At 43.6% G+C, this 24,395-nt stretch overlaps 1 protein-coding gene across 1 annotated transcript; it reads left to right on the forward strand.

Moving 5' to 3' along the window:
* The first annotated feature begins 1,841 nt into the window (after positions 1 to 1,841).
* On the forward strand, positions 1,842 to 5,750 carry LOC123061200 (neutral/alkaline invertase 1, mitochondrial). Its single transcript, XM_044484171.1, has 6 exons — positions 1,842 to 2,606; positions 3,349 to 3,514; positions 3,622 to 3,833; positions 4,104 to 4,597; positions 4,764 to 4,812; positions 4,902 to 5,750. Exons 1-6 carry the CDS (start codon positions 2,004 to 2,006, stop codon positions 5,220 to 5,222), a joined length of 1,845 nt encoding a protein of 614 aa, XP_044340106.1. The 5' UTR covers positions 1,842 to 2,003; the 3' UTR covers positions 5,223 to 5,750.
* The last annotated feature ends 18,645 nt before the right edge of the window (positions 5,751 to 24,395 follow it).

Below are 24,395 nucleotides of genomic sequence, written 5' to 3' on the forward strand. Positions count from 1 at the left end.
ACATACTCTAGCGAGCCCACAGACAACATTCTCTTCCTAGCCAACCACACGAGCCACACAACAACATGAACCCAAGCAATGATTAGTTAAAAACAAGCCAAGACCAAACCATACCAACCGAGGCAAATCAAACCATCCTAAAGAAGACAATGACCAGACCATTCCTCCCATTATATCTCACAAAGTCACTGGACCAATCCAAAAGTAGTAGAACATTCAAAAAGATGCATCATGTAGCAGACAAATCCAAAAGGAACATCCCATGCATCCACGCCTTCCTAACCACAACCACCACCAACTCATGCTCACAGAAAGGGAAAACCTCAGCCTCAGCAAAATCTAAAAAAGAAGGAAAAAAACACAAGCCTGCCACCCATAAACAAACAAACAAAAAAGGAACGAAACCCACAAAGATCCAACCAGAGACAAAGACATGCCCTGGTTCTGCCACAATAACATACGAAGACAACAAAGGAATGCGTCGCTTTGTCACCGTGCACACCTACCCCAACGACACGCACACCATATGAAGCCCAACAATCCATACACACAGGCACATGACTGTGAACGAAAGCACACAAAGAAACCTAAAAACAAAGAAAAAATGAAAGAGGGTCAACCTCCAGATCCCTGGAGCAATACGCGCAGACCAGCATAGTCCCAACGACGAATAGGCGAAAAGATCAAGCAGGAGCAGCTACAAAGAAAGGCCCATGCCACAAAAATGTCAAAAGCTCAATCGGGTCAAGCAAATGATGAAAAATTAGGCCAGAAGAAATACCTTCCCATAGATCGACGAACGACGCAACCAATCCAGGCCCAGCGACGAGAAGAACGAATCTGCAAGCAATGGACACACAAGATCCAAAACCAGCTAGGCATCACAAATCGAACGCATAAAAGGTGAAAGAAGCGGGATGAGAGCCACCTTAACCGGACTTGCCGCTACACGACGCCATCGTTCTTCGCTAGCAACCAACCAACCCCAGCGACGACTCGCAGGCCAGCAAGTAGGACGATGCAGCGCAGGAAGTGGAACCGAGACGAAACGAAATGAAAGGAAGAGGGAAGGAGAAGAGGCGGACAACGACGCGGGATAAGGGAGGCCACCCACCCACCACCACCCACGCCACCGAACAGTGTTGGGCCACTCGAACGAATCACAGATGGACAACTCACCCCACGGGCCACGACGCGTACGTGACGAAGAACGACGCCCCGCCATATCGACGAGGTGCCCCCCCCCCCCCCCCCCCCCCCCCGCCTCGACGCGAGAACCACCCTCACAAATGCGTGCACCCATAGAGAGGAAGGGCCGCGCGTAGACCCACCTGTAAGCGACGAGCGTGAACGAGAGGAGGACGAAAACGAATCAGAACCGGAGCAACCGAATGGCCAGGATCACGCCACCTCAAACTGGACCCACATATCGAACGACCATCGTTCAAAATGAGCTGAGAAGCCTCATGTTCGGGCATGAATTAAGAATTGAGATGGTTTTCGTTAATGATGTGATTATACGACCATCAATTGAGGAATGACTGGACTCATGTCTCTGTTAAAAAAAATACTTGACATGGTTTTACTTCAAATTGGAGGAAGTAGGTAATTAATGAATGGCATTGGGGTTTGTGTATATATAAGCAAGATGCAACAAAAATTAGAGAAAAAAAAACCCTCAGGGTGTCCAAAGGGCAATAAAGAAAAGAACCTCATCCAAAAGGCCAAAAGGAGAGACGGAGGAAAAACAATCGTTTAAAGCGTGCACTTTAAAACCGGGTGGGTCCCAGCCTACCCCTTCTCAGTTTATAAAGGTCACCTCCGCCCTTCCATTTACGCTACCCCCCACCCACACGGCCACACCAAAAACCAAACGGCACGGAACGCTGCAGTTTTCCAATCAGCCCCTGACCGACCACATATTTGGAAAAGCTTTCCCACTCTTGTGCCCTTTTACGCGTAGCCCCCAGCATCTCGCGTGTGACTTTCGCCGGAGCTACAATATGAATGGTCAAACCACCATGGGGCTCGCCGCCGCCGTGAGGCCATGCCGCCAGCGCCTCCTCACCTCCGCCTCAGCCGCGGCCGCGAAGGCCTCTGTGATCCGGCTCTTCCCAAGATGCCCCCACCCGCAACACCATCACCACGGCCGACGCCTCCCGTTCCTCGTGTCGGCGGCGTCGCATACCTCGCAATCCGACCCGAGCACCACCCCCACCCCCACCCCCGTAACCTCCGATCCCCGTTCCGCCGTCGCTGGCAACCTCCCCTTCTTCGACCGCGTGCTCTTCCCGGGCTCCTTCCCTCCGGAGACCCCGCCTGTGGAGGACCCGGCGCCGCCGGCTGATTTTCGCCCGGCGTCTGCTTCACCGGTGAGAGAGGAGACGGAGACGGAGAGGGAGGCATGGAGGCTACTGAGGAGGGCTGTGGTGAGCTACTGCGGCGAGCCGGTCGGCACGGTGGCGGCGGAGGACCCCGAGTGTACGGAGATGCTTAACTACGATCAGGTCTTCATCAGGGACTTTGTGCCCTCCGCTCTTGCCTTCCTCATGCGCGGGGAGACCGAGATCGTCCGCAATTTCCTCCTCCACACCCTGCAGCTGCAGGTGAGCGTCTGTGCATATTGGGATCCGGATCCGGATCATTTCGTTGAGCTATTTTTTTATTCGAAATAATTAGAGCGCTGTGACTAGTATTATTTGCGTGCACGGTGTGTGCTAATTGGGATAAGAGATCAGCGAATTCGTATGCAGGGTTAGAATATATATGAGATTTTTTACTGGCTTTAAAGATCGTAATTACCCTCTCCCTCTGTAATGAGTTCGCTTGCAGCATGTGGTTTTGTAGTTTTGTGATGAATTCTTGTTCTGTATGGGCTTGTATTCTGTGGACGAGACAAAGATAAGATTTACCTTTTGACGGCTAACATGTCTCTTCCGTACATATTGTCTTCGAAGAGAGTTTGGAAACTTATTGGTAGTAGTTATCAACATGAACCATATGCGGTATCCTGTTTACGGTTGAGTGATTTATCAGATGGATTATGCTTTGGAAATCCTTTGCCAAATCTCAATATCATAACTTATAAAGACATCTACTGCCGAATTCAACCTATTCTAGGCATCTGTGAGCAATACCACCAGTGATGTAACCAAATATGCTTGTAGAAGTTTCTGAAAGCTAGATCAGATGGCAAAAATATGATAACTTAAATCTTTTGTGACAATTTCCCTGAAAACTTAATAAAATGGCTTACTAGTTAATGTCTGTAAACAGAAGCTTCTTATCTAGCACTTCAATCAATTTGAATCTTTATTCAGTGATGTACATCATTTATCTGATGGTCAGAGCTGGGAGAAAACTGTTGACTGTTACAGCCCTGGGCAAGGCTTGATGCCAGCTAGTTTTAAGATTAGGACCATTCCACTTGATGAAAACAATGAAGCATTTGAGGAGATTCTGGATCCTGACTTTGGTGAATCAGCTATTGGCCGTGTAGCTCCAGTTGATTCTGGTATATCGACCCCCCTCTCTTTCATGCAGCCATACTGATATTAATCTGTAACAATTGTGAAATGTCTGTCCTGCAGCTTTAACCTAATCTAACCTAACCATTTGCAGGACTTTGGTGGATTATCTTACTGAGAGCATACTGCAAGATTACAGGAGACTATTCATTGCAAGAAAGAGTGGATGTGCAAACCGGGATTAAGCTGATCTTGAGTTTGTGTTTGTCTGATGGGTTTGACATGTTCCCCACTTTACTGGTCACAGACGGATCATGCATGATAGACAGGAGGATGGGGATACACGGGCATCCTCTTGAGATTCAAGTAAGCTGAAATTTAGACTCAATTCTGCAGTGTGGTCTTCCCTGAACAACTGTATTATCTCAATAGTCTAAGTCTACATGTAGGTACTGATGCTGTTCTTAAATGGTAGAATGACTTATGACTTTTAGCCTGCTGCAATGAAGCAACTAATGTGTTACTGAATGCAATACTATTTTGAAAGAACATGATGCTGCTACTTTAAACCTGTATTATCTAACATGTCGTTAGTAGAGAGAATCCCTTTACTTATGAGGCTTGGCCTGTTTTCAGGCTTTGTTCTATTCTGCTCTGAGATGCTCAAGGGAAATGATTGTTATGAACGAAGGCTCAAAACACCTCCTCCGAGCCATCAACAACAGGCTCAGTGCATTGTCTTTTCACATTAGGGAGTACTACTGGGTCGATATGAATAAGATAAACGAGATCTACAGATACAAGACAGAAGAATACTCACATGACGCAACTAACAAATTTAACATTTATCCCGAGCAAATTCCTTCCTGGCTTGTTGATTGGATTCCTGAGAAAGGGGGTTATCTTATTGGGAATCTGCAGCCAGCTCACATGGATTTTAGGTTCTTCTCACTTGGCAACCTTTGGGCCATATCTTCATCTCTAACTACTCCAACACAAGCCGAGGGAATACTTAGCCTTATTGAAGAGAAATGGGATGATCTTGTAGCAAATATGCCCGTCAAGATCTGTTACCCTGCAATGGAATATGATGAATGGCGCATTATTACAGGCAGTGACCCTAAGAACACGTGAGTCATCGCGCTGATAAAACTGATATTTTATTCTGTGTTTCTCTTTCTTTTGGTGGCAGCATATCTTTATGGTGTGTCCTATTCTATTTTCGAAGACTTAACATCTGCTCTCTAAACATAACACCACAGTTATTTGACATCTAACTATGTTGTGCAAGTGCAGCCCATGGTCATATCATAATGGTGGATCTTGGCCAACCCTACTGTGGCAGGTATGTATATATCAATGCACTTCTCCAAAATTCTTGTAGCCTTATATGCTTATAAATTATCAGTGACCAACCATTGTTGCTGCTTATAGTTTACACTGGCCTGCATCAAAATGGGAAGACCAGAGTTGGCCCGTAGGGCCATTGCAGTGGCTGAGGAGAAGCTCTCAGCTGACAAGTGGCCAGAATACTATGACACCCGGTCTGGAAGATTCATTGGGAAGCAGTCACGGTCATATCAGACATGGACTATTGCTGGTTTTCTGACCTCCAAGATGTTGCTGGAAAACCCAGAGCTGGCTTCTATCCTGACCTGTGATGAGGATCTTGAGCTCCTTGAAGGCTGTGCTTGCTGCCTCTCGAAGAGGACTAGATGCTCACGGCGTGCGGCCAAATCAGATATCATTGGGTAAAACAGCAGAAACCCTTCTACTCTTGCTACTCCGCACACAAGTATACGATCGACTGAGAACTAACTGAAGTGGATACACTCTAGCCATGTACAAATCAGATATCATTGGGTAAAACAGCAGAAACCCTTCTACTCTTGCTACTCCGCACACAAGTGTACGATTGACTGAGAATTAACTGAAGTGGATACACTCTAGCCATGTACATCATAGGTTTACGGTAGATATCCATCCATTCATTCATTCCCTCAATGTGCGCTCATTCTTTTTTGCTGAGCCGCCATTGATGGGAACTGCCCTGGGTGATACCGGTGGTCTAGAAGAGCATCGCCATTTTATGTTGGAGCTCCCATTTACACACAAAAGAGTAATTTGCTCCTGTATCGGTCACCTGCCTCTCCTGACTCGGGAGTGATGCCAAGTCCTGACGAGTATATCTCTATCAGCATTTGAGCTGTATGTTGCATTATTTGCAAAACTGAGACTCTGTACCATGTTCTTGTCATGAATAATGATACGTTTTCCATTTGATTCTGCTGGATGCTTGAGATGCTCAGAATTGGTTTCAGTGTTACTCCCTTAGAGCAACTCTAGCAGATCCCGCGTCCCCCCGGCCTGCAAAATGTGTTTGCAGTTTGCGCAAAAACGCCTTTGCGGGTCGGCGCGGCCGGCCACAGTTGCAGACCCCGCATAATGGACCCATAAAAAAAGATATTTTTCGAATATGCTTTTTTACGGGTCGGCTTTGCGGCGTCTGATCTTCTGGCGCAGCTCCTTCCGGCCCGTAAAACTTAAATTTGCAACTTAAGTTGAGCTAGCACAATGCATTTCTTTGCTTTTGCAACAACATTAGATACAAAAGACATCACCAAATCTTTGCTAGAATAGCAAAACCAAAAAAAACAAGAACCACAAGTATGCATTTAAGAAGATTTCCAACTTCCACAACTGCTCTCACAAGTTGGACTAATATCTTCTTCATGCATTCACTGTTTGATCTGCGGATTCTTGATTTTGCATTCTTCTTTCTTCATCTTTGGTTCGAAAGAAGTAGACTTTGCTTCCCCTCTAGCTACACATGCAACCGCATCATTGCCTTCGATTGTACTAAGGAGTGCACCAACATCTATTAAGTTTCTTTCTATCAATAAATCAATGTATTGGCCTTCCCAAAACCAAAATGAGCATCCATCATCCTACACAAAAGAATGAGCAAGCTCGAAGTGAGCTACCGTAACTGAACTAAAGAATGAGCTATCAAATGAGTTACCGCAAGTGTACGTACCTCGTCGTTTTCGCATTTGAAGAACACCCATCCGGGGTGCTTCGACGTGCCCGAAGTGAGCCGCAACACTTTTCGCGTGCAGTCGTCGCACTGTATGAGCGGCATCGGCAAGCCATAAAGACACTCACGAGCGCCGAGCCTGGTGGACGGCTGAACGAATCCATGCCCGCAAACCTTCGGCGGCGGCGGGCGGACGAACCCGTACCTGCATGCGGCGATGCGCCCTTGCCTGGGCTGCGGGAGAGGCTCCCCGACCCACTCCATCGCTTAGGGCAGCAGCCGGCGGCCGGAAAAAGCCAAATCCGGCGGCCCGCGATGAAGTGCCACAGATCCGCAAATCCGGCGGCCCGCCGACGCAGGGGGGAAGGGAGGGGAGGCCTTGTGTGCGTGGCGGACTTTCGGCGTGCTCCTGCCGGCTGCTTTCGCCGGAATCTTGCGCAACGGCCGCCGGCGACGCGAGGGGGAGAGGAGAGGTGGTTGGTGGGGGAAAGCGCGGGATGAAATGTCCCCCACCAACCGCTTTCACTTATATGCAGAGCATCGCTGCCACGCGGGGGAAACCCGCGTCTTCCCAGGTTGGGGTCGGGATTTTGCCGCGCTCCTCAAAAAAATTTGCGGGCTGGGGCGGGATGCGGGGTTTGATCGGGCTGGTTTTTTCGCTCTGACCCGCATTTTGGTGGTTATTTTACGGGTCGGGGCAGGATGCGAGGTCTGCTAGAGTTGCTCTTAGTGGTCCTAGCCTGAACTTCTGGACCAGTAAAGTTCATGTTACTCTTGTTGGCTAACAACTACTCCCTCCGTTCCTGAATATACGCCCTCCTTTCAGAGATTCTAATATGGACTACATACAAGGCAAACGGAGTGAATCTACGCTCTAAAACATTATTCTGATCACGGGATCATAATATTATTCTGATCACAACATGAACTTCCTGAGTTACACGCCTGAGCTTCCCTTAGTAGGAACCCGACCTTCGGGCTATCTTCACAAGCGTGTCTCCCCGCGCGAATTATTTTGCTTAGTCGTGTTCTATATGATGTAAGTGTAATATAGAAACGGTTTTTAGCAACTAAATGCCTGTTTTAAATAGGAATCTCGCTCGTTGGCGGATTTTGCTCTCAGGTCGTGATGAACTTGCGTTTTTTTTCCAATTTTACTGTGTGAGTTGTTCGACCTGAACTTCCCCCGGTGCTAGGTTGAACTTCCGCCAACATTGCCCAAATGGGGCGTGCGATATACCGTTGGAAAGCTATGGACACGAGTATCATGACCCAAATTAATTTTTTGGCAAAATGTAAGCGGTTTAGGAGCAGTTTTGAAAATCATTTTTTCTTCATACAAAAAACATGAATTGTATTTTTGATCGCATTTCTAAACTGTTTATCGGAATGAGACAAATAATATTGCGTTGGAAAGCTGCTGCAAAACCGCTCCTTCCACATGTTGAAAGTTTTCTGTAATTCCCTATGGTTAAAGAGTAATTTGGAAAAACGAAATTTTTGCAAATCGAACAGCCGAGTTCGTATTTTCGATGCCACTTCTAAACGACTAATCCAATTGAGGCAAATGATATGGCATTGGAAATTTTATGAAAATGCGCTACTTCCACATTTTGAAAGTTTTTTCTAATTTTGAACGGATTAAAAGTAACTTAGAAAATGGTATAAGTTCCACCGAGTTCGTATTTCTGAGTTAATTTTTTAGCCGTATCTCCAAATGCAGCAAATGATGTGGCGTTGGAAAGATTGAACAAATGCGAAACTTTTTGGTATGTATTGTTTCTCTGAGTTCTTTACGGTTTTAAGTCAATTTTGAAATAGGCTAAAAACGTGTTTTCGCCGTAATTTCTACAAAATTTATCGGAATGGGGCAAATAATATGCCGTTGAAAAACTATGGAAAATGCGGAACATTTTCATGTTGATGGTTTTCTCTAATTCCTAGGCGTTTACAAGTAATTTTAAAAATGGCGAGATCATTTGTTCTACCTTTATCGCGAAATAGATTCTTTGAAAATGCACCGCGTGAAGAACTTGAACTTCTCGGCATGCGTACTTAAACTTCACTCTATTTTTCACGTGCTTTTTTCGCTCGTAGCTCTCAATCTACTCTCCGGAATTGAGCAAGTGATATACCGATGGAAAGCTGCTGTAAACACACAACTTTCCCGTGTTGACCATTTTTTCATACTCGCGGTGGTTTTAAAAGTTTTTCATCTGAAATTCATTCAGTATAGTAGTTGAATTTCCTGCTGTTTTCACGTTGAACTTCTGTGATGTATTTTCGCTTGTAATTTTCTCATCCATTGGTCAGTGTTAGACAAATTATATTCCTTTTGTATAAACCTCTCTCACAATTTTTTTTAACATTCTCCGACCAAGGACTTGAACTTATAACAAAAAAAAACTGGACCTTGCCTTTTAATTCATTTTTCTAATATTAAACACACACCATGTAGTACATGAACCTTTTCCAATTTTATAATTTAAATTTTTTATTTTTCTTTTTTGAAATCAAATTGCTCCCAAATAATAAGTGAACTTCTTTGTGGATTTAGAGAATTATTTTAAAACGCAAAAAGAACATTGTTTGTGTGTTTTCGAACATGAAAATACAAGGTGAACCTCTCTCGTAGGAATTTTTGAACTTCTCCGGACAGGGCACTTGAACTTATTTCAACAAACCTTTTAAAATTTTATTTTTCTATACTTTTATTTCTCACCTGAAATGCATTCATTGTAGCATTTGAACTTCTCGTTGTTTTCACTATTAACTTCTGTCACATTTTTGTGTATACGTCGAATTACGTGCACTTAAAGGTCGTACATCATTTTTTCCATTTAAAACATGTAATTGGAGGTTGGATGTCCCACAATATAAATTCTGAACCGTGCACGGATGTGCACGTGAACTTCTTGCAACAAATCTGAGTTTTTTATATACTTCGAACTTATCTATTATTTTAATTTCAACTCCTAAGTCATATTCTTAGAAATGAAATATGTTTTTAAATAAGCGTCAAACATTTTTTTTGTAAATTGAGCTTCATAAGTTTATTTATTTTTCTTAGAAACGGTAATAATTTGAGTTTTCCGTATACATTGAACTGCTCCTCTATTTTAGTTTGAACTTCGTCATTTATATTCTTTAGTTACAAGGAAAACCTGAGTTTTTTTATAAATATCAAACTTCTCTATTTTCGTAATTTGGACGTCTTGGTTTATTTCCTGGTAGAAACGGAAAAATCCTAGTATTCTAATAAATATTGAACTGGACCGTTATTTAAATATGAACTTCTAGAGTTTTTTTGTAAGAAGCGGTGAAAACCATTTTTATGAATTTTGTACAGCTCTATTTAAAAAAATGAACTTCTTGTTTTCATTCTTTAATAAATAGGAAAATCTGAATTTTGTATAACCATCGAACTATTCCAGTTTTTAGATTTGAACTTCTAGGGTTTTTTTAACAGATAAAATCCTCTTTTATATAAATTTGTGTTGTGATGCTTTATTTTTTGTGTTTGGCCTTCTTGGGGTTTGTAATAAACATTGTACTTTCTTGTCTTTTTTTATAGAACGGGGAAATCCATGTTCTTTATAATTTTCGGAATGATCAAAATTTTAAATTTGAACTTCTAGGTTATTTTAGAAATGAGGAAAATCCATTTTCCAATAGAAGGAGAAATCCATGAGCTTTTGTACAAACATATGTGTCTCTTTTTTGTTTTCCCGTTTTTATCGAACTCTCCAATTTATTAAATATGAACTTCGAGAGTTAACATTATTCTAGGCGAGTCTTGTTTCATTTTTCGTATAGAAATATCATAGTGCTTTGTTTTTTAAATTGGAACTTCTTGGTTATATATCTAGAAACAAAAAAATTCCAATTTTTTTATTAAGATTGAACTTCTTTGTTAGTTTAATTAGAACTTCTTGGTTTAACAGTGAAAATGAAATGCTCTGTCATTCTAATTTATTATAAACTTCGAACTTCCCTGTTATTTTAATTTGAACTTCTTAGTTTTATTCTTAGAAAAAAAATATTTTTTAAATTCACATCAAAACCTTTAAAAAATGAATTACATACTTTTATTTTTCCTATAAACGGTAAGAATTTTGAGTTATTTGTTACATCAAAGTACTCCATTTTTCAAATTTGAACTTTTTGATTTTATTCTTGAGTAACTAGGAAAATCTCATTTTTTTTACAAACGTTGAAGTGCTCAAAATTTTAAATTTGGACTTCTTGATTTTATTTCTCTTAGTAACGTAAAAAATCCTAGTTTTGTAATAAACAAATGCTCCACTATTTTAATTTGAACTTCTAGGTTTTTACAAACCGAGAAAATCCATGTTATATAATTTTTTTTGACCTGATCATTTTAAAAAAATTGCACTTCCTTGTTTTGTAATAAATATCGAACTTCTCTGTTATTTAAATTTGAACCTCTAGGTTACTTAGAAACGGGGAAAATGCACATGTTTTATACATAAAGTTATACGCTTTTTGAAACAATGGGGGACCGAGACAGCGCACGACCAAGGAGCACCCAGTATTTCAATGTTTGACTCTTTGATTTGAAGTTATGTATTTAAAAGAGTTATGTATTTAACTCTTTGATTTGAAGTGATTTTTCTAGATTTAAATTTTGTTATGTGCTCTTTTCAAATTTGTCTATCACTTGAAGTTCTAAAAAATTGCTACTCTCCGATGTTTTACCTTGCATGTTTATTTTTTATTTGAACTTGCTGAGATAACACACTCGACCTTCTTGAACACAACATTTTAACCTTCACAAATATAAATTTAAAGTAATTTTTTTGCACGATGGTACAAGACAAACAGAGCAACACCCCACACACTGATGCTCACATGTTGTTTTCTCCTTGTATTATTATACACATTGAACGACACACGTCTACTAGGACCAACTTCTCTCTTTTTTTGTCCCATAGGAACACATGTACGCAAGAGAACATCTATGGACCAAGGAGCACCCAGTTTTTTTGATAGTGACGACATGTGTTCTGTCTCACACTTCGATTGCCTTTTTGCTTGTTCTCTCCCAGAACGACTAAATCCAGTGTTGCCATAGCAACTGGGAACACTAGTAGAAAAGAGGGCTTTGGTTCAGGCCGGGTCAGCCCATTAGTCCCGGTTCAGTCTAGAACTGGGACCCATGGGGGCATTGGTCCCGGTTCGTGAGGCCAGAGGCCTGCCGGGCCTCGTGGGGGCATAGGTCCCGGTTCGTCATGCCCCTTTGGTCCCGGTTGGTGGGACGAACCGGGACCAATGGGCCTCGCTCCTGGCCCACCACCATTGGTCCCGGTTGGTGGCTTGAAATGGGACCACAGGCTTCCCTTTAGTCCCGGTTCATGCCACGAACCAGGACCAATGAGGTGCCAATATATACCCCTTGCCCGCGAGCAGAGCACCCCAGTGCTCTGTTTTTCTCTGGCTGGTGAGGGGAGGGCTTTGTGGTGCTCTAGCTCACCTCCTATGGACATGAGGTGTTCGATGAAATGCCCGAGCCACACTAGTTAAGCTTTCTCCTCTCGAAGCTCGACCTCAAAGCTCCATTTTCCTTGAGATTTGTCTAGGTTTAGCGGCCTGTCACGTCCCATTCCCGTCTTCACCGCCGTCGATCGCCCGCACCGATCTCGTCGCTGGCACCGCCGTGGTGAGCCTCTTGTTCTTATCTTCTTTTTGAAAGAAAAAATTCTTACTTTAGATAGATACTTGTCTAATTTTCTTACTTTTATTATTGCTTGTTATTATATAGTGCGATGGTTTTGGTATCCGCCCCCGTCGGCCCTTGTCCTGGCTATGATTCGGATGTGGTATATATTATCTTTTTATAACTATTTGGTTCATTTATTGTTTATGACAATTATGCCGACCAACGTGACATAGATTTTATTTATCTAGGAGGTAGTTGAACCGGAAATTCTAACCGACCCTATTGTCGAGAGGTTAAATTTAGTTGAAGAAGAAAAAATTACTTGAAGGAAAAAATAAAAAAAAGGAGGAGGAGAAGATGATATTGGAGTTGCATGTTGCGGATGTCGTCGATGATCACAAGATCAAGATGGATGCAATGCGGTTGAAGATGAGAAAGATTAGAAAATATGCCATTCATACCGAGGCTTGGTATCATTATGCTGTTGGATCAATTGTTACCTTGGTTGCGATTATGATCGCATTTGTTTTTGCATTGAAATGCTTTACATAGTTTCAATGTATGGTTTAATTAATTAGATGCTCTGGAGAGCTATATGTTGTTAGATGAGAACTATGTATGTACTTTGGTTTTAATGTGATGATGAACTTCTATTAATTTGGTCACTTAATTATCTATTCATGATGTTTTGTAATGGTTTTTGACACACTTAATTATATATAATGCACGCAAATGAACCGGCAATGGATGTACGGTGAAAGACACACCTCCGAGTACATTAAGGGCGTGCATGATTTTTTCGAAGTGGCTGAGGCAAACAAGCAAAATGGTTTTATGTGTTGTCCATGCCCTAAATGTGGGAATACGAAGTCTTACTCTGACCGGAAAATCCTCACACCCACCTGCTTTACAATGGTTTCATGCCACACTATAATGTTTGGACGAGTCATGGAGAAATAGGGGTTATGATGGAAGACGGCGAAGAAGAAGAGGACGATGACAACTATGTGCCCCCTGAATATGGTGATGCTGCAACGGGGGAAGCTGCTGAAGATCAAGAGGAACCAGACGATGTGCCCAATGATGCTGCAACGGGGGAAGCTGCTGAAGATCATGAGGAACCAGACGATGTGCCCGATGATGATGATCTCCACCGGGTCATTGTCGATGCAAGGACGCAATGCGAAAGTCAAAAGGGGAAGCTGAAGTTCGATCGCATGTTAGAGGATCACAAAAAAAGGGTTGTACCCCAATTGAGAAGATGGCAACACAAAGCTCGGTACCGTACTAGAATTGCTGCAGTGGGAGGAAGAGAATGCTGTGCCTGACAAAGGATTTGAGAAGCTACTGAAAATATTGAATAAGAAGCTTCCAAAGGATAACGAATTGCCCGACAGTACATACATAGCAAAGAAGGTCGTATGCCCTCTAGGATTGGAGGTGCAGAAGGTACATGCATGCCCTAATGACTGCATCCTCTACCGCGGTGCGTACAAGGATCTGAATGCATGCCCGGTATGCGGTGCATTGCGGTATAAGATCAGACGAGATGACCCTGGTGATGTTGACGGTGAGCCTCGCAGGAAGAGGGTTCCTGCGAAGGTGATGTGGTATGCTCCTATAATACCATGGTTGAAACGTCTGTTCAGAAACGAAGAGCATGCCAAGTTGATGCGATGGCACAGTGAGGACCGTAAGAAAGACGGGAAGTTGAGAGCACCCGCTGACGGGTCGCAGTGGAGAAAAATCGAGAGAAAGTACTGGCCTGAGTTTGCAAGTGACCCAAGGAACATATGGTTTGGTTTAAGCACGGATGGCATTAAGCCTTTCGGGGAGTAGAGCAGCAATCACAGCACCTGGCCCGTGACTCTATGTATGTATAACCTTCCTCCTTGGATGTGCATGAAGCAGAAGTTCATTATGATGCCAATTCTCATCCAAGGCCCTAAGCAACCCGGCAATGACATTAATGTATTCCTAAGGCCATTAGTTGAAGAACTTTTACAACCGTGGAATGGAAACGGTGTACGTACGTGGGATGAGCACAAACATGAGGAATTTAACCTGCACGCATTGCTGTTTGTAACCATCAACAATTGGCCCGCTCTCAGTAACCTTTTAGGACAGACAAACAAGGGATACCACGCATGCACGCACTGTTTAGAAGAAACTGAAAGTATATACCTGGACAAATGCAGGAAGAATGTGTACCTGGGCCATCGTCAATTTCTTCCGACCAACCATCAATGTCGAAAGAAAGGCAAGCATTTCAAAGGCGAGGCAGATCACCGGAAGAAGCCCACCATGCGTACCGGTGATCACGTACTTGCTATGGTCAATGATTTACACGTAATCTTTGGAAAGGGTCCCGGCGGACTAGCTGTTCCGAATGACGCTGAGGGACACACACCCATGTGGAAGAAGAAATCTATATTTTGGGACCTACCCTACTGGAAAGACCTAGAGGTCCGCTCTTCAATCGACGTGATGCACGTGACGAAGAACCTTTGCGTGAACCTCCTAGGCTTCTTGGGCGTCGATGGGAAGACAAACGATACACCTGAGGCACGGGAGGACTTGCAACGTTTGCACGAAAAAGACGGCATGCCTCCGAAACAGTATAAAGGTCCTGCCAGCTACGCTCTTACGAAAGAAGAGAAAGAAATCTTCTTTGAATGCCCGCTCAGTATGAAGGTCACGACTGGCTTCTCGTTGAATATAAAGGGAATAATAAATATGCCAGAGAAAAAGTTCTAGAATCTAAAGTCTCATGACTGCCACGTGATTATGACATAATTGCTTCCGGTTGCATTGAGGGGGCTTCTACCGAAAAACGTCTGATTAGCCATTGTGAAGCTATGTGCATTCCTCAATGCAATCTCTCAGAAGGTGATCGATCCAGAAATCGTACCAAGGCTAAGGAGTGATGTGGCGCAATGTCTTGTCAGTTTCGAGCTGGTGTTCCCACCATCCTTCTTCAATATCATGACGCGCGTCCTAGTTCATCTAGTCGACGAGATTGTCATTCTGGGGCCCGTATTTCTACACAATATGTTCCCCTTTGAGAGGTTCATGGGAGTCCTAAAGAAATATGTCCGTAACCGCGCTAGGCTAGAAGGAAGAATCTCCATGGGCCATCAAACCGAGGATGTCATTGGATTTTGTGTTGACTTCATTCCTGGCCTTAAGAGGATAGGTCCCCCTAAATCGCGGTATGAGGGGAGACTGACTAGAAAAGGCACGCTGGGAGGGGCCTCAATAATATGCAGGGACGGATATTCTTGGTCTCAAGCACACTACACAGTTCTACAGAACTCTACTTTGGTGACCCCGTATGTCGATGAACACAAGAACAGTCTGCGCTCCAAACACCCGGAGCAGTGCGACGACTGGATTACATGTGAACACATCAGGACTTTCAGCAGTTGGTTGGAAACACGTCTCAAAGGTGACAACACTGTTTGTGATGAGCTGTACTTGTTGTCCAGGGGACCATCTTTGACTGTATTGACTTACAAAGGATACGAGATAAATGAGAATACATTTTACACGATCGCCCAAGATCAAAAGAGCACCAACCAAAACAACGGTGTCCGCTTTGATGCAACAACCGAGAGGGGAAAGGACACATATTATGGTTACATAGTGGACATATGGGAACTTGACTACGGACATGATTTTAAGGCCCTTTTGTTTAAGTGCAAATGGGTCAATCTGTCAGGAGGCGGGGTACAGGTAGACCCACAGTATGGAATGACAACAATGGATCTCAACAATCTTGCGTATGCAGACGAACCATTCGTCCTAGCCAATGATGTGGCACAGGTTATCTATGTGAAGGGCATGTCTGCCAAACCGAGAAAAAGAAAAGATAAGGAAGCGAATACATCATACAATGAGCCAAAGCGCCACATAGTTCTTTTAGGAAAAAGGGACATCGTGGGAGTGGAGGGCAAGACAGACATGTCTGAAGGTTATGAAAAGTTTCATGAAATTCCTCCCTTCAAAGTCAAGGCTAACCCAAGCATCCTGATAAACGATGAAGATTATCCATGGTTACGGCGCAATAAGCAAATGACACAAGCGAAGAAAAAGTGAAGACTTTCTCCCGCAACTATTATGATGATACCATGCCAACTTTGTAACAGACGAGTATGATACCATTGTCCGCTTTGTACATGCACATGCTATGTGGGTGAAATTATGATACCATGCCAACTTTCAACTTTTTCAGAGTTCATTTGAAATGCTTTAATGTCTTATGGTTCTGCCCTCGTAATACCATTATTCAAATTTTAACTATTCAAAATTGAAAACTAATGTCACTAACAGAAAGTTTATAATTTTTCTAAAACTAATGGCACTAACAGAAAGTTTATAATTTTTCTAACCTAAAAGCAAAAAGAGTTAAAAAAAAGCAAAAAACAAAAGAAAATAATAATGTAAAAAACAAAACAAAAAAACTAGAAAAAACTATTTTTATAGTAAAGTTAATCACAAACTTGTGATTCACACAAATTTCAAAGAATTCAAATTTTAACTACTTAAATTTGAAAACTAATGGCACTAACAGAAAGTTCATAATTTTTCTAAAACTAATGGCACTAACAGAAAGTTTATAATTTTTCTGACCTAAAAGCAAAAAGTATTAAAAAATAAAGCAAAAAATAAAGCAAAAAATAAAAGAAAATAAATAATGCAAAAAACAAAACAAAAAAACTGGAAAAAAACTATTTTTATAGTAAAGTTGATCACAAACTTATGATTCACACAAATATCAAAGAATTCAAATTTGAAAACTAATGGCACTAACAGAAAGTTTATAATTTTTGTGACCTAAAAGAAAAATAATTAAAAATAAACTATAATAAAATAAATAAAAATAAAAACAATAAGTATTTTGTTGTAAGTATAAACAAAATAAAATAAATAAAGCAACAAAGAAAACAAAAAAGTGCCACCTACTGGGCCCCCACGGCCTGAATACGACTAGAAACCCTACCATGGGCCAGGATTCTGGCCCGCAGGTGGCCCAGTAGACCCACTGGCACACAGCGTATGGTTAGGCCTGAAAGCCTACAATTGAGAGGAGCTCGAGAGGGTGGGCACCAACTGTCGTGGAATTGTCACGGCAGATGTCCTTAGTGTCAGGACTTAGTCGTGAGGCCAACGCATCTATGTGGTAGCTTGAGAGGGGTTGAGCGAGACGAGAGACGCGATGTTTTACCCAGATTCGGCCCCTCACGGTGGAGGTAAAAGCCTACATCCTGCTTCATTGATATTGATGATGATGATCACGATTACAAGAGTGCTCTATCTCGAGAGCTATTGTCTAAACCTAACTTGTCCCACTTGTGGAACTTGTGAATCTTGTCCCTTTTGGGGAGCCCTGCCCCTCCTTATATATGTTGGAGGGGCGGATTACATGTAGAGTCCTATTAGGATTAGGACTAGTCTATCTTAATACAAACCGGATACAAGTCCAGGTCTTAGCTCCTTGTAAGATAATGTTCCCCATGCCTTTCCTCTTAAACCGGCCCACCATTAAACGTGAACCGGCCTTCTAGGCCTTGGGCCTTGTCATCCGTCTGTCCCGCACGCCGGATCACCAGTGAGTCATAAGACCAGGTGGGTTGCTTGTAAACCGCCAGGTCAGGGCGGGGCGCCAGTAACTCACCAAGTGTCAGCGGGGTCTTCAGATAAACCGCCAAGTCCTGGCCGGGTTAACTTCCGGCCGGTTTACACCGCGGGGTATATCCCCGACAGTGGGCGCAGCAGCGCTTATAAACCACTCTCGAGCTCTCTCAGCTAGCGAGGTGGTACTAAACTTTTGACGCGGGGCAGCACAAGGCCTTTGGTCCCGGTTGGTACCACCAACCGGGACTAAAGGGGGCATTGGTCCCGGTTCGTGGCACCAACCGGGACCAATGCTCCTCGCCCCTGGCCCATGATCATTAGTCCCGGTTTGTGCCACAAACCGGGACTAAAGGGTTGGTCCTCGTTGCGGGCAGAGTTTAGTCCCACCTCGCCAACCGAAGGGGGCTCACACCGGTTTATAAGCCCTTCCCTCTCTGCCTTGTTGAGCTCCTCTCAAAGTGAAAATAGATGCCCTTATAGAGAAAAGTTTAACCAAAATTCAGAGTGAATTTCTCTGAAATTCATAGAAATTTACTATGAATTTAGGTTGAAATTTCTCTATAAGCGCATCTATGCTCATTTTTTTAGTAAGTTAATCACAAACTTGTGATTCACACAAATTTCAAAGAATTCAAATTTTAACTATTCAAATTTGAAAACTAATGGCACTAACAGAAAGTTTATAATTTTTCTAAAACTAATGGCACTAACAGAAAGTTTATAATTTTGCTAACCTAAAAGCAGAAAGAATTAAAAACTAAAGCAAAAAACAAAAGAAAATAAATAATGCAAAAAACAAAACAAAAAACAGGAAAAAAAATATTTTTATAGTAAAGTTAATCAAAAACTTGTGATTCACACAAATTTCAAACAATTCAAATTTTAAAACTAATGGCACTAAAAAAAGTTTATAATTTTTCTAAAACTAATGGCACTAACAGAAAGTTTATAATTTTGATGACCTAAAAGCAAAAAGAATTAAAAAAAAGCAAAAAACAAAAGAAAATAAATAATGCAAAAAACAAAACAAAAAACTGGAAAAATAAAATAAAAATAGCAACATTAAGTATTTTGTTGTAAGTAGAAAGAAAATAAAATAAATAAAGCAACAAAGAAAACAAAAAAAAGTGCCACCTACTGGGCCCCCACGGCCTGAATACGACTAGAAACCCTAGCATGGGCCAGGATTCAGGCCAGCAGGAGGCCCAGTAGGCCCACAGGCAGATAAAGTGACTTTAGGCCCGTAAGCCTGCATTTGAGAGGAGCTCGAAGTGGTCAGCGCAGTAGCGCTTATAAACCACTATCGAAGCCTCTCGGCTAGCGAGGTGGGACTAAACATCCCACCGCACCGCGCCAGTTCCAGCACAAGGCCTTTAGTCTCGGTTGGTGCCACCAACCGGGACTAAAGGGGTGCATTGGTACCGGTTCGTGGCATCAACCGGGACCAATGCCACCCTTTAGTCCCGGTTGGTGCTACCAACCGGGACCAAAGGCCGCCGCTTCCCGCCCTTTGGGCTGCTGAAAAGAGGCCTTTGGTCACGGTTGGTGGCACCAACCGGGACTAAAGGGGGCATTGGTCCCGGTTGATGCCACGAACCGGGACCAAAGCCTTTTCTATATAACCAAACACTTACGAAATTTCCCCCACCCGCCATTCTTCTCTCCAGCGCCGCCAGGCTACTGCGCTACTCCTCGACGTCGGCCCCTGCCCCGACGTCGCCGTCGCCTCCCCTAGCCGCCCGAGGTCGCCGTCGCCGCCCGCTCGCCATCGCCCGTGCCCTCGCCCGACACCGTCGCCGATCGCCGCCCTGCCCTGACGCGCGTCGCGCGCCCCTGCCCGCGCGCCCCCGTCATCGCCCTGCCCCGCCCCTTCCTCGCCAGCCGTCGCCCCTGCCCCGTCGCCGTCCTCGCCGCCGAACACGCGCCCCCTGCCCTGTTGCCGTCCTCGCCGCCGAACCCGCGCCCCTGCCCCTCCCTTGGTCCGGCCGGCGCCGCCCCTCCCATGTTCCTTTTTTTCATATATTATATGCTTATTTTTTTAGATTATATATATATATGTATATATGTGAGTATATGTATTATGTATGTTGCTTCTTTTCAGATTTTTTTTTATATATATGATGATTTGTATTTTGCCTTTATATATATATAGGGTCACGCTATTCGTCACCCTGGTTGAGGAATAGTTATTCTTCACCCCCTCTCTATTTTGACATCAATGCACCGTATTTTTACGTTTCGTAAATGATGTCTTATTTCATACATAAAAAGAGAATGTAAGAAAATATGTACTCGCCGTAAAAAATATTTTATGTTACGTAAAATTACGAATATAAAAACATAGTGTAAAACATACATAAAATGTGATTTTTCTGGTCTTATAACGTACATTTTTGGTTTTCTATACAAAATTTTACATATTGAATCAATATGCATGTAACTATTTATATTCTAAACGTAATTTATTTAAAAAGCGATCGTAAGATTACCTCGGGTGAAGAATAACTTATTTTGCGCCCTGGGTGATAAATAGTAACACTATATATATATATATATATATATATATATATAGGAAAATGGTTGTGTACTCCTGGGAGTACGTACTCCCAAGAGTACAGAAAATGAGTCATATATATATGTTTGTATGTTCTTGGTGTATATGTTCATATATGCAAAAGAATTAGATTTATATATTTAGAAAAAGATTATCTATATATGTTCTCTGATTTAGTACATTTTAGGTTAGTTTCATTTTTAGAAAAGTTTTATATATTTAGGAGAGGAAAAAGGAAAATAAGAAGAGGAAAAAGGAGAAGAAGAGGAGAGGAAGAAAAGAAAGAGGAGAGGAAGAAAAGGAAGAGGAGAAGAAGAAAGGAATAGAGGAGAAGAAGAAAAAATAGAAATTTTTTCTATTTCTTCTTCTTCTCCTCTTTATTCCTTTCTTCTTATCCTCTTTTTTTTCTTCGATCTTCTCATCTATTCCTTTCTTCTTCTCCTCCGTTTATTTCTTCTTCTTCTTCTTATTTTTTATCGGGTCTGTCATCATCGATATACCCCGTGTCCTGATAACTTCAACACGAGGGGGGGGGGGGTTCGACCCATCCCCTCCCCGATAATATTATTTCCCCATGTATGTATGCAAAAGTTTCATTTTTAGAAAAGTTTTATATATCTAGCTATGAAAGGAAGAAGAAAAAGAATGAGAGGAAAAAGGAAAATAAGAAGAGGAAGAAAGGAGAAGAAGAGGAGAGGAAGAAAAGGAGAAATAAATAAGAAGAAGAAAAAAGAAGAAAAAGAAGAGGAGAAGAAGAAAGGAATAGAGGAGAAGAAGAGAAAATATAATAAGAAGAAGAGAAAATAGAATATTCTATTTTCTCTTCTTCTCCTCTATTTCTTTCTTCTTCTCCTCTTTTTTTTCTTCTTTTTTTCTTCAATCTTCTCCTCTATTAATATCTTCTTCTCCTCTTTTTATTTCTTCTTCGTCTTCTTATTTTTTATCGGATATGTCGTTGTCGATATACCCCGTGTCCCGATAACTTCAACATGAGGAGGGGGTGGGGGTTCGACCTACCCCCTCCACAATAACATTATTTTCCCATGTATGTATGTCGTCGTTGTCGATATAACCCCCTCCCGGATAACTTCGACCGTGATAACTTATACCACGGGAGCACCCCCCGGCCCTCTCGCTCGACCAAAACTCTCGAGGACACCCAAACCATAGAAAAAAACGATGTCGGTCTCCTACCCCCTCCCGTCGCGCCCCTACCCTTGAAGCGTTGCCGAGGCCACCCCAAACCCGGAATAAGCTAGGTCTACGTTTGCCACTAATATATCCACATGCTGTCATGTTTGTGTAATAATTGCCATGTTGTAATATTTGCAGAAACAATGGAGTTCGGACGAGACGAGGAACAAGAACAGGTGTTGGAGGACATAATCTTAGCCGAAGGTGATGTCATGTCGTATCTTAACGACAATGATGGTCTGGAAGCAGAACAGGGTGAAGAAGAAGCAGGCTACGGTGATCGAAGTGTGGAGGAGGAAAGACATGATTATGATGGCTCCGGTGACCCAATGCTGGTGCAAGACGGAGCCCGTGGTGACGGCTCCGGTGACCGAACAGAGTCCGACTAGGTAAATATATTAGTTAAGCCTGTGATGACTAGCTAATTGATGCATTCATTGTTTTGGTATGTACACATATTAATTAACTCTCGTCTAATTCTTCTTTTTTCTAGCCCTCCGGATCGAGCACAACTTCGGTAAAGAGACGAGGCCCGAAGAAAAAGTTATGCTCGGATGAAAGGTTTGAGATCACAGAAATCGCGCGCGATGGCATGCCGATTGAACCCATCCGGACAAAGGAAGCATTTGCTACTCAGTGTGGGGGTTCTTGTTAGGGACAAGATCTCGATCAACATCCAGCAATGGTGTAAGCCTAAGAATGAAGACCGTGAGGTGTCTTATGTAATGATATGCAAAAAGATGATCTTTGGAATGAGCTGAAGGAAAATTTCACCCTACCGCCAGAGGAGGATCCGGAGAAGCCAGTTAACGAGTAATTAATCAAGTCTCATGCTCTTAAGAAGATGGTAGACCTATTCAGGAGGTGGAAGAATTAGTTGAAAACGTTTGTCGACAAAGAAGAGACACCAGAATTCATCGACAGATATGAGAAGATTAGATATCACTGGCCCGCATTTATGGCCTACAAGACATCGAAAAAGAGTAAGAAGATGTCGGCAACAAACAAGAAAAATGCTGCAAAGAAGAAGCTTCACCATCGCACGGGGTCAGATGGCTACCTCAAAGCCCGACCTAAGTGGGCCAAGGCTGAAAATGATTTGCTTGATAAAGGGATCGAACCAGAGACAGTGAACTGGCCAGACCGTTGCCGGACTTGGTTCTTCGGAGCTGGCAGAACCTTGGACCCTGTATCAGGGAAATGCGTTTGGACGGACGAGCAAATGAACATACCAGTCAAGAAGCTAAAGCACTATATCGATGCAGCGCAGCAAGGGAAGTTCGTTCCAGACAGAGAGAACGACGAGCTCACAATGGCCCTTGGGAATCCTGAGCAACCTGGACGGACACGAGGCACGCCAGGCTCCATTCTGTGGAATGCTGGTTTTCCGGACGCAGGCGGTTACAAATTCCAGGAGAGGAGGAAAAAAGTGGAGCATGCCCAAATTCAGACGCTGCACGAAAGGGTTCAAGCGCTAGAGGAACGAGAAGCAGCTCGCAGCAAGCGACCTGCCGAAACTACCCCCGAAGCTACCCCGCCATCTCAGCAGAGAAGCAGCGTGGCTTCCACCGAGCTACTTCAGCCGGAGCATGTCTTGACGGCTCCTGCTAGCTACCCCATGGATGCTATCATGGGGTCTCAACATTGCCACCTTATGACGCAATGGCAGAACTTCAAAGTCAAGGCGACTGTCGGCTCTGTTCGACCTACTGAACCCGGTGCAACTTTTCACTGTAGTCTGACTTCAGAAGGATATGCCAGGGTGACGGTGGACGAAATAACGGAGGGATTTGAGGACCTCCATCTTGACTACCCTACCGGTGAAGGGGAGACTCGGCTGGGTTCTTGTCTATTGACTCCATGCCTATGGCGGAAGGAGCTCATCAAGCTTCCGAACTGGACGCCTCCGCCTCCTCCTCCTCCTCCGGCGAGTCAGGGCACTCTGCCTCCTCCTCCGGCGAGTGATCAGGGCACTCAGCCTCCTTCTCCGGTGCGTGGAGGCACTCCACCTCCTTTTCCGCCTGCGCCGACGCGCCCGAGCAGCCAGCCTCCTCCTTCTCCGCCTCGTCAACAAGGGCGGAAGAGACCCGCCGCCGCTCCGGCTGCTCCGGCGTGTCGTAGTCCTTCTCCTCCGCCTCGTAAGCAAGGAAAGAAGACAACCGCAGCCGCTCCGTCTGCTCTGCCGGCGTCTAGCGTTACAGCCAGAGGCGGGTGGCAATACCGATTCAGTCCTTCTATGAAGACTCCAGAGAAGTTACCATACGAGAGGACCCCGGAGGAGAACGCCAAGATCGCGCGAGCCGAAGTGAGGAACTTCTTTGAAGGGGTGAAAGCAAAGAAAAATCCACCTCCGGAGGAGAAGGTAGATCCGGTGAAAGCGAAGCGCACTCTAGCTGCCCTGGAAAAACCAGCAAAGTCTCCGCCGAAAGACAACTATGACCGCATTATTGCGAAGTCATTTGTCAAAGCGGAGCGGTCGGGAAGTATTGTCAGTGATCAAAGGTTAAAAGAACGACGAGCTGGGAAAAAAATTCCCTAGTTCGGCGAACAAGCGAACCAATCGTGCCCCCCCGTTCAAGGTGCCTACTAATGATCCGAGGATGGTGCCCGGTTATAGCAATCTTGGAGATTACCTGCCCGACAATGTACATTATGAGTTCTTGGAGGCGGAGGAACACAAATACGAGTACGGGAAGCCTCTCGTCAAAGATGAAAGATCTCTAACAACGATGATGCGAAGATTCCATGATTGGTACATGAAAACCTGCAGAGAGTCTGGGGGGAGGAATACTTTGACGCTGAGAGTTAGAGAGGAGCATGACCTTG

This window comes from Triticum aestivum, chromosome 3A, assembly GCF_018294505.1.
Source record: "Triticum aestivum cultivar Chinese Spring chromosome 3A, IWGSC CS RefSeq v2.1, whole genome shotgun sequence".
NCBI lineage: Eukaryota > Viridiplantae > Streptophyta > Magnoliopsida > Poales > Poaceae > Triticum > Triticum aestivum.

What these genes read in the sequence shown, in the direction of transcription:
- LOC123061200 (XM_044484171.1), top strand. Translation starts at nt 2,004, where the DNA reads ATGAATGGTCAAACCACCATGGGGCTCGCCGCCGCCGTGAGGCCATGC. An exon ending in TGTAGCTCCAGTTGATTCTG is followed by an intron (nt 3,515 to 3,621) that starts GTATATCGACCC and finishes AACCATTTGCAG; the next exon opens with GACTTTGGTGGATTATCTTA. An exon ending in GGCATCCTCTTGAGATTCAA is followed by an intron (nt 3,834 to 4,103) that starts GTAAGCTGAAAT and finishes GCCTGTTTTCAG; the next exon opens with GCTTTGTTCTATTCTGCTCT.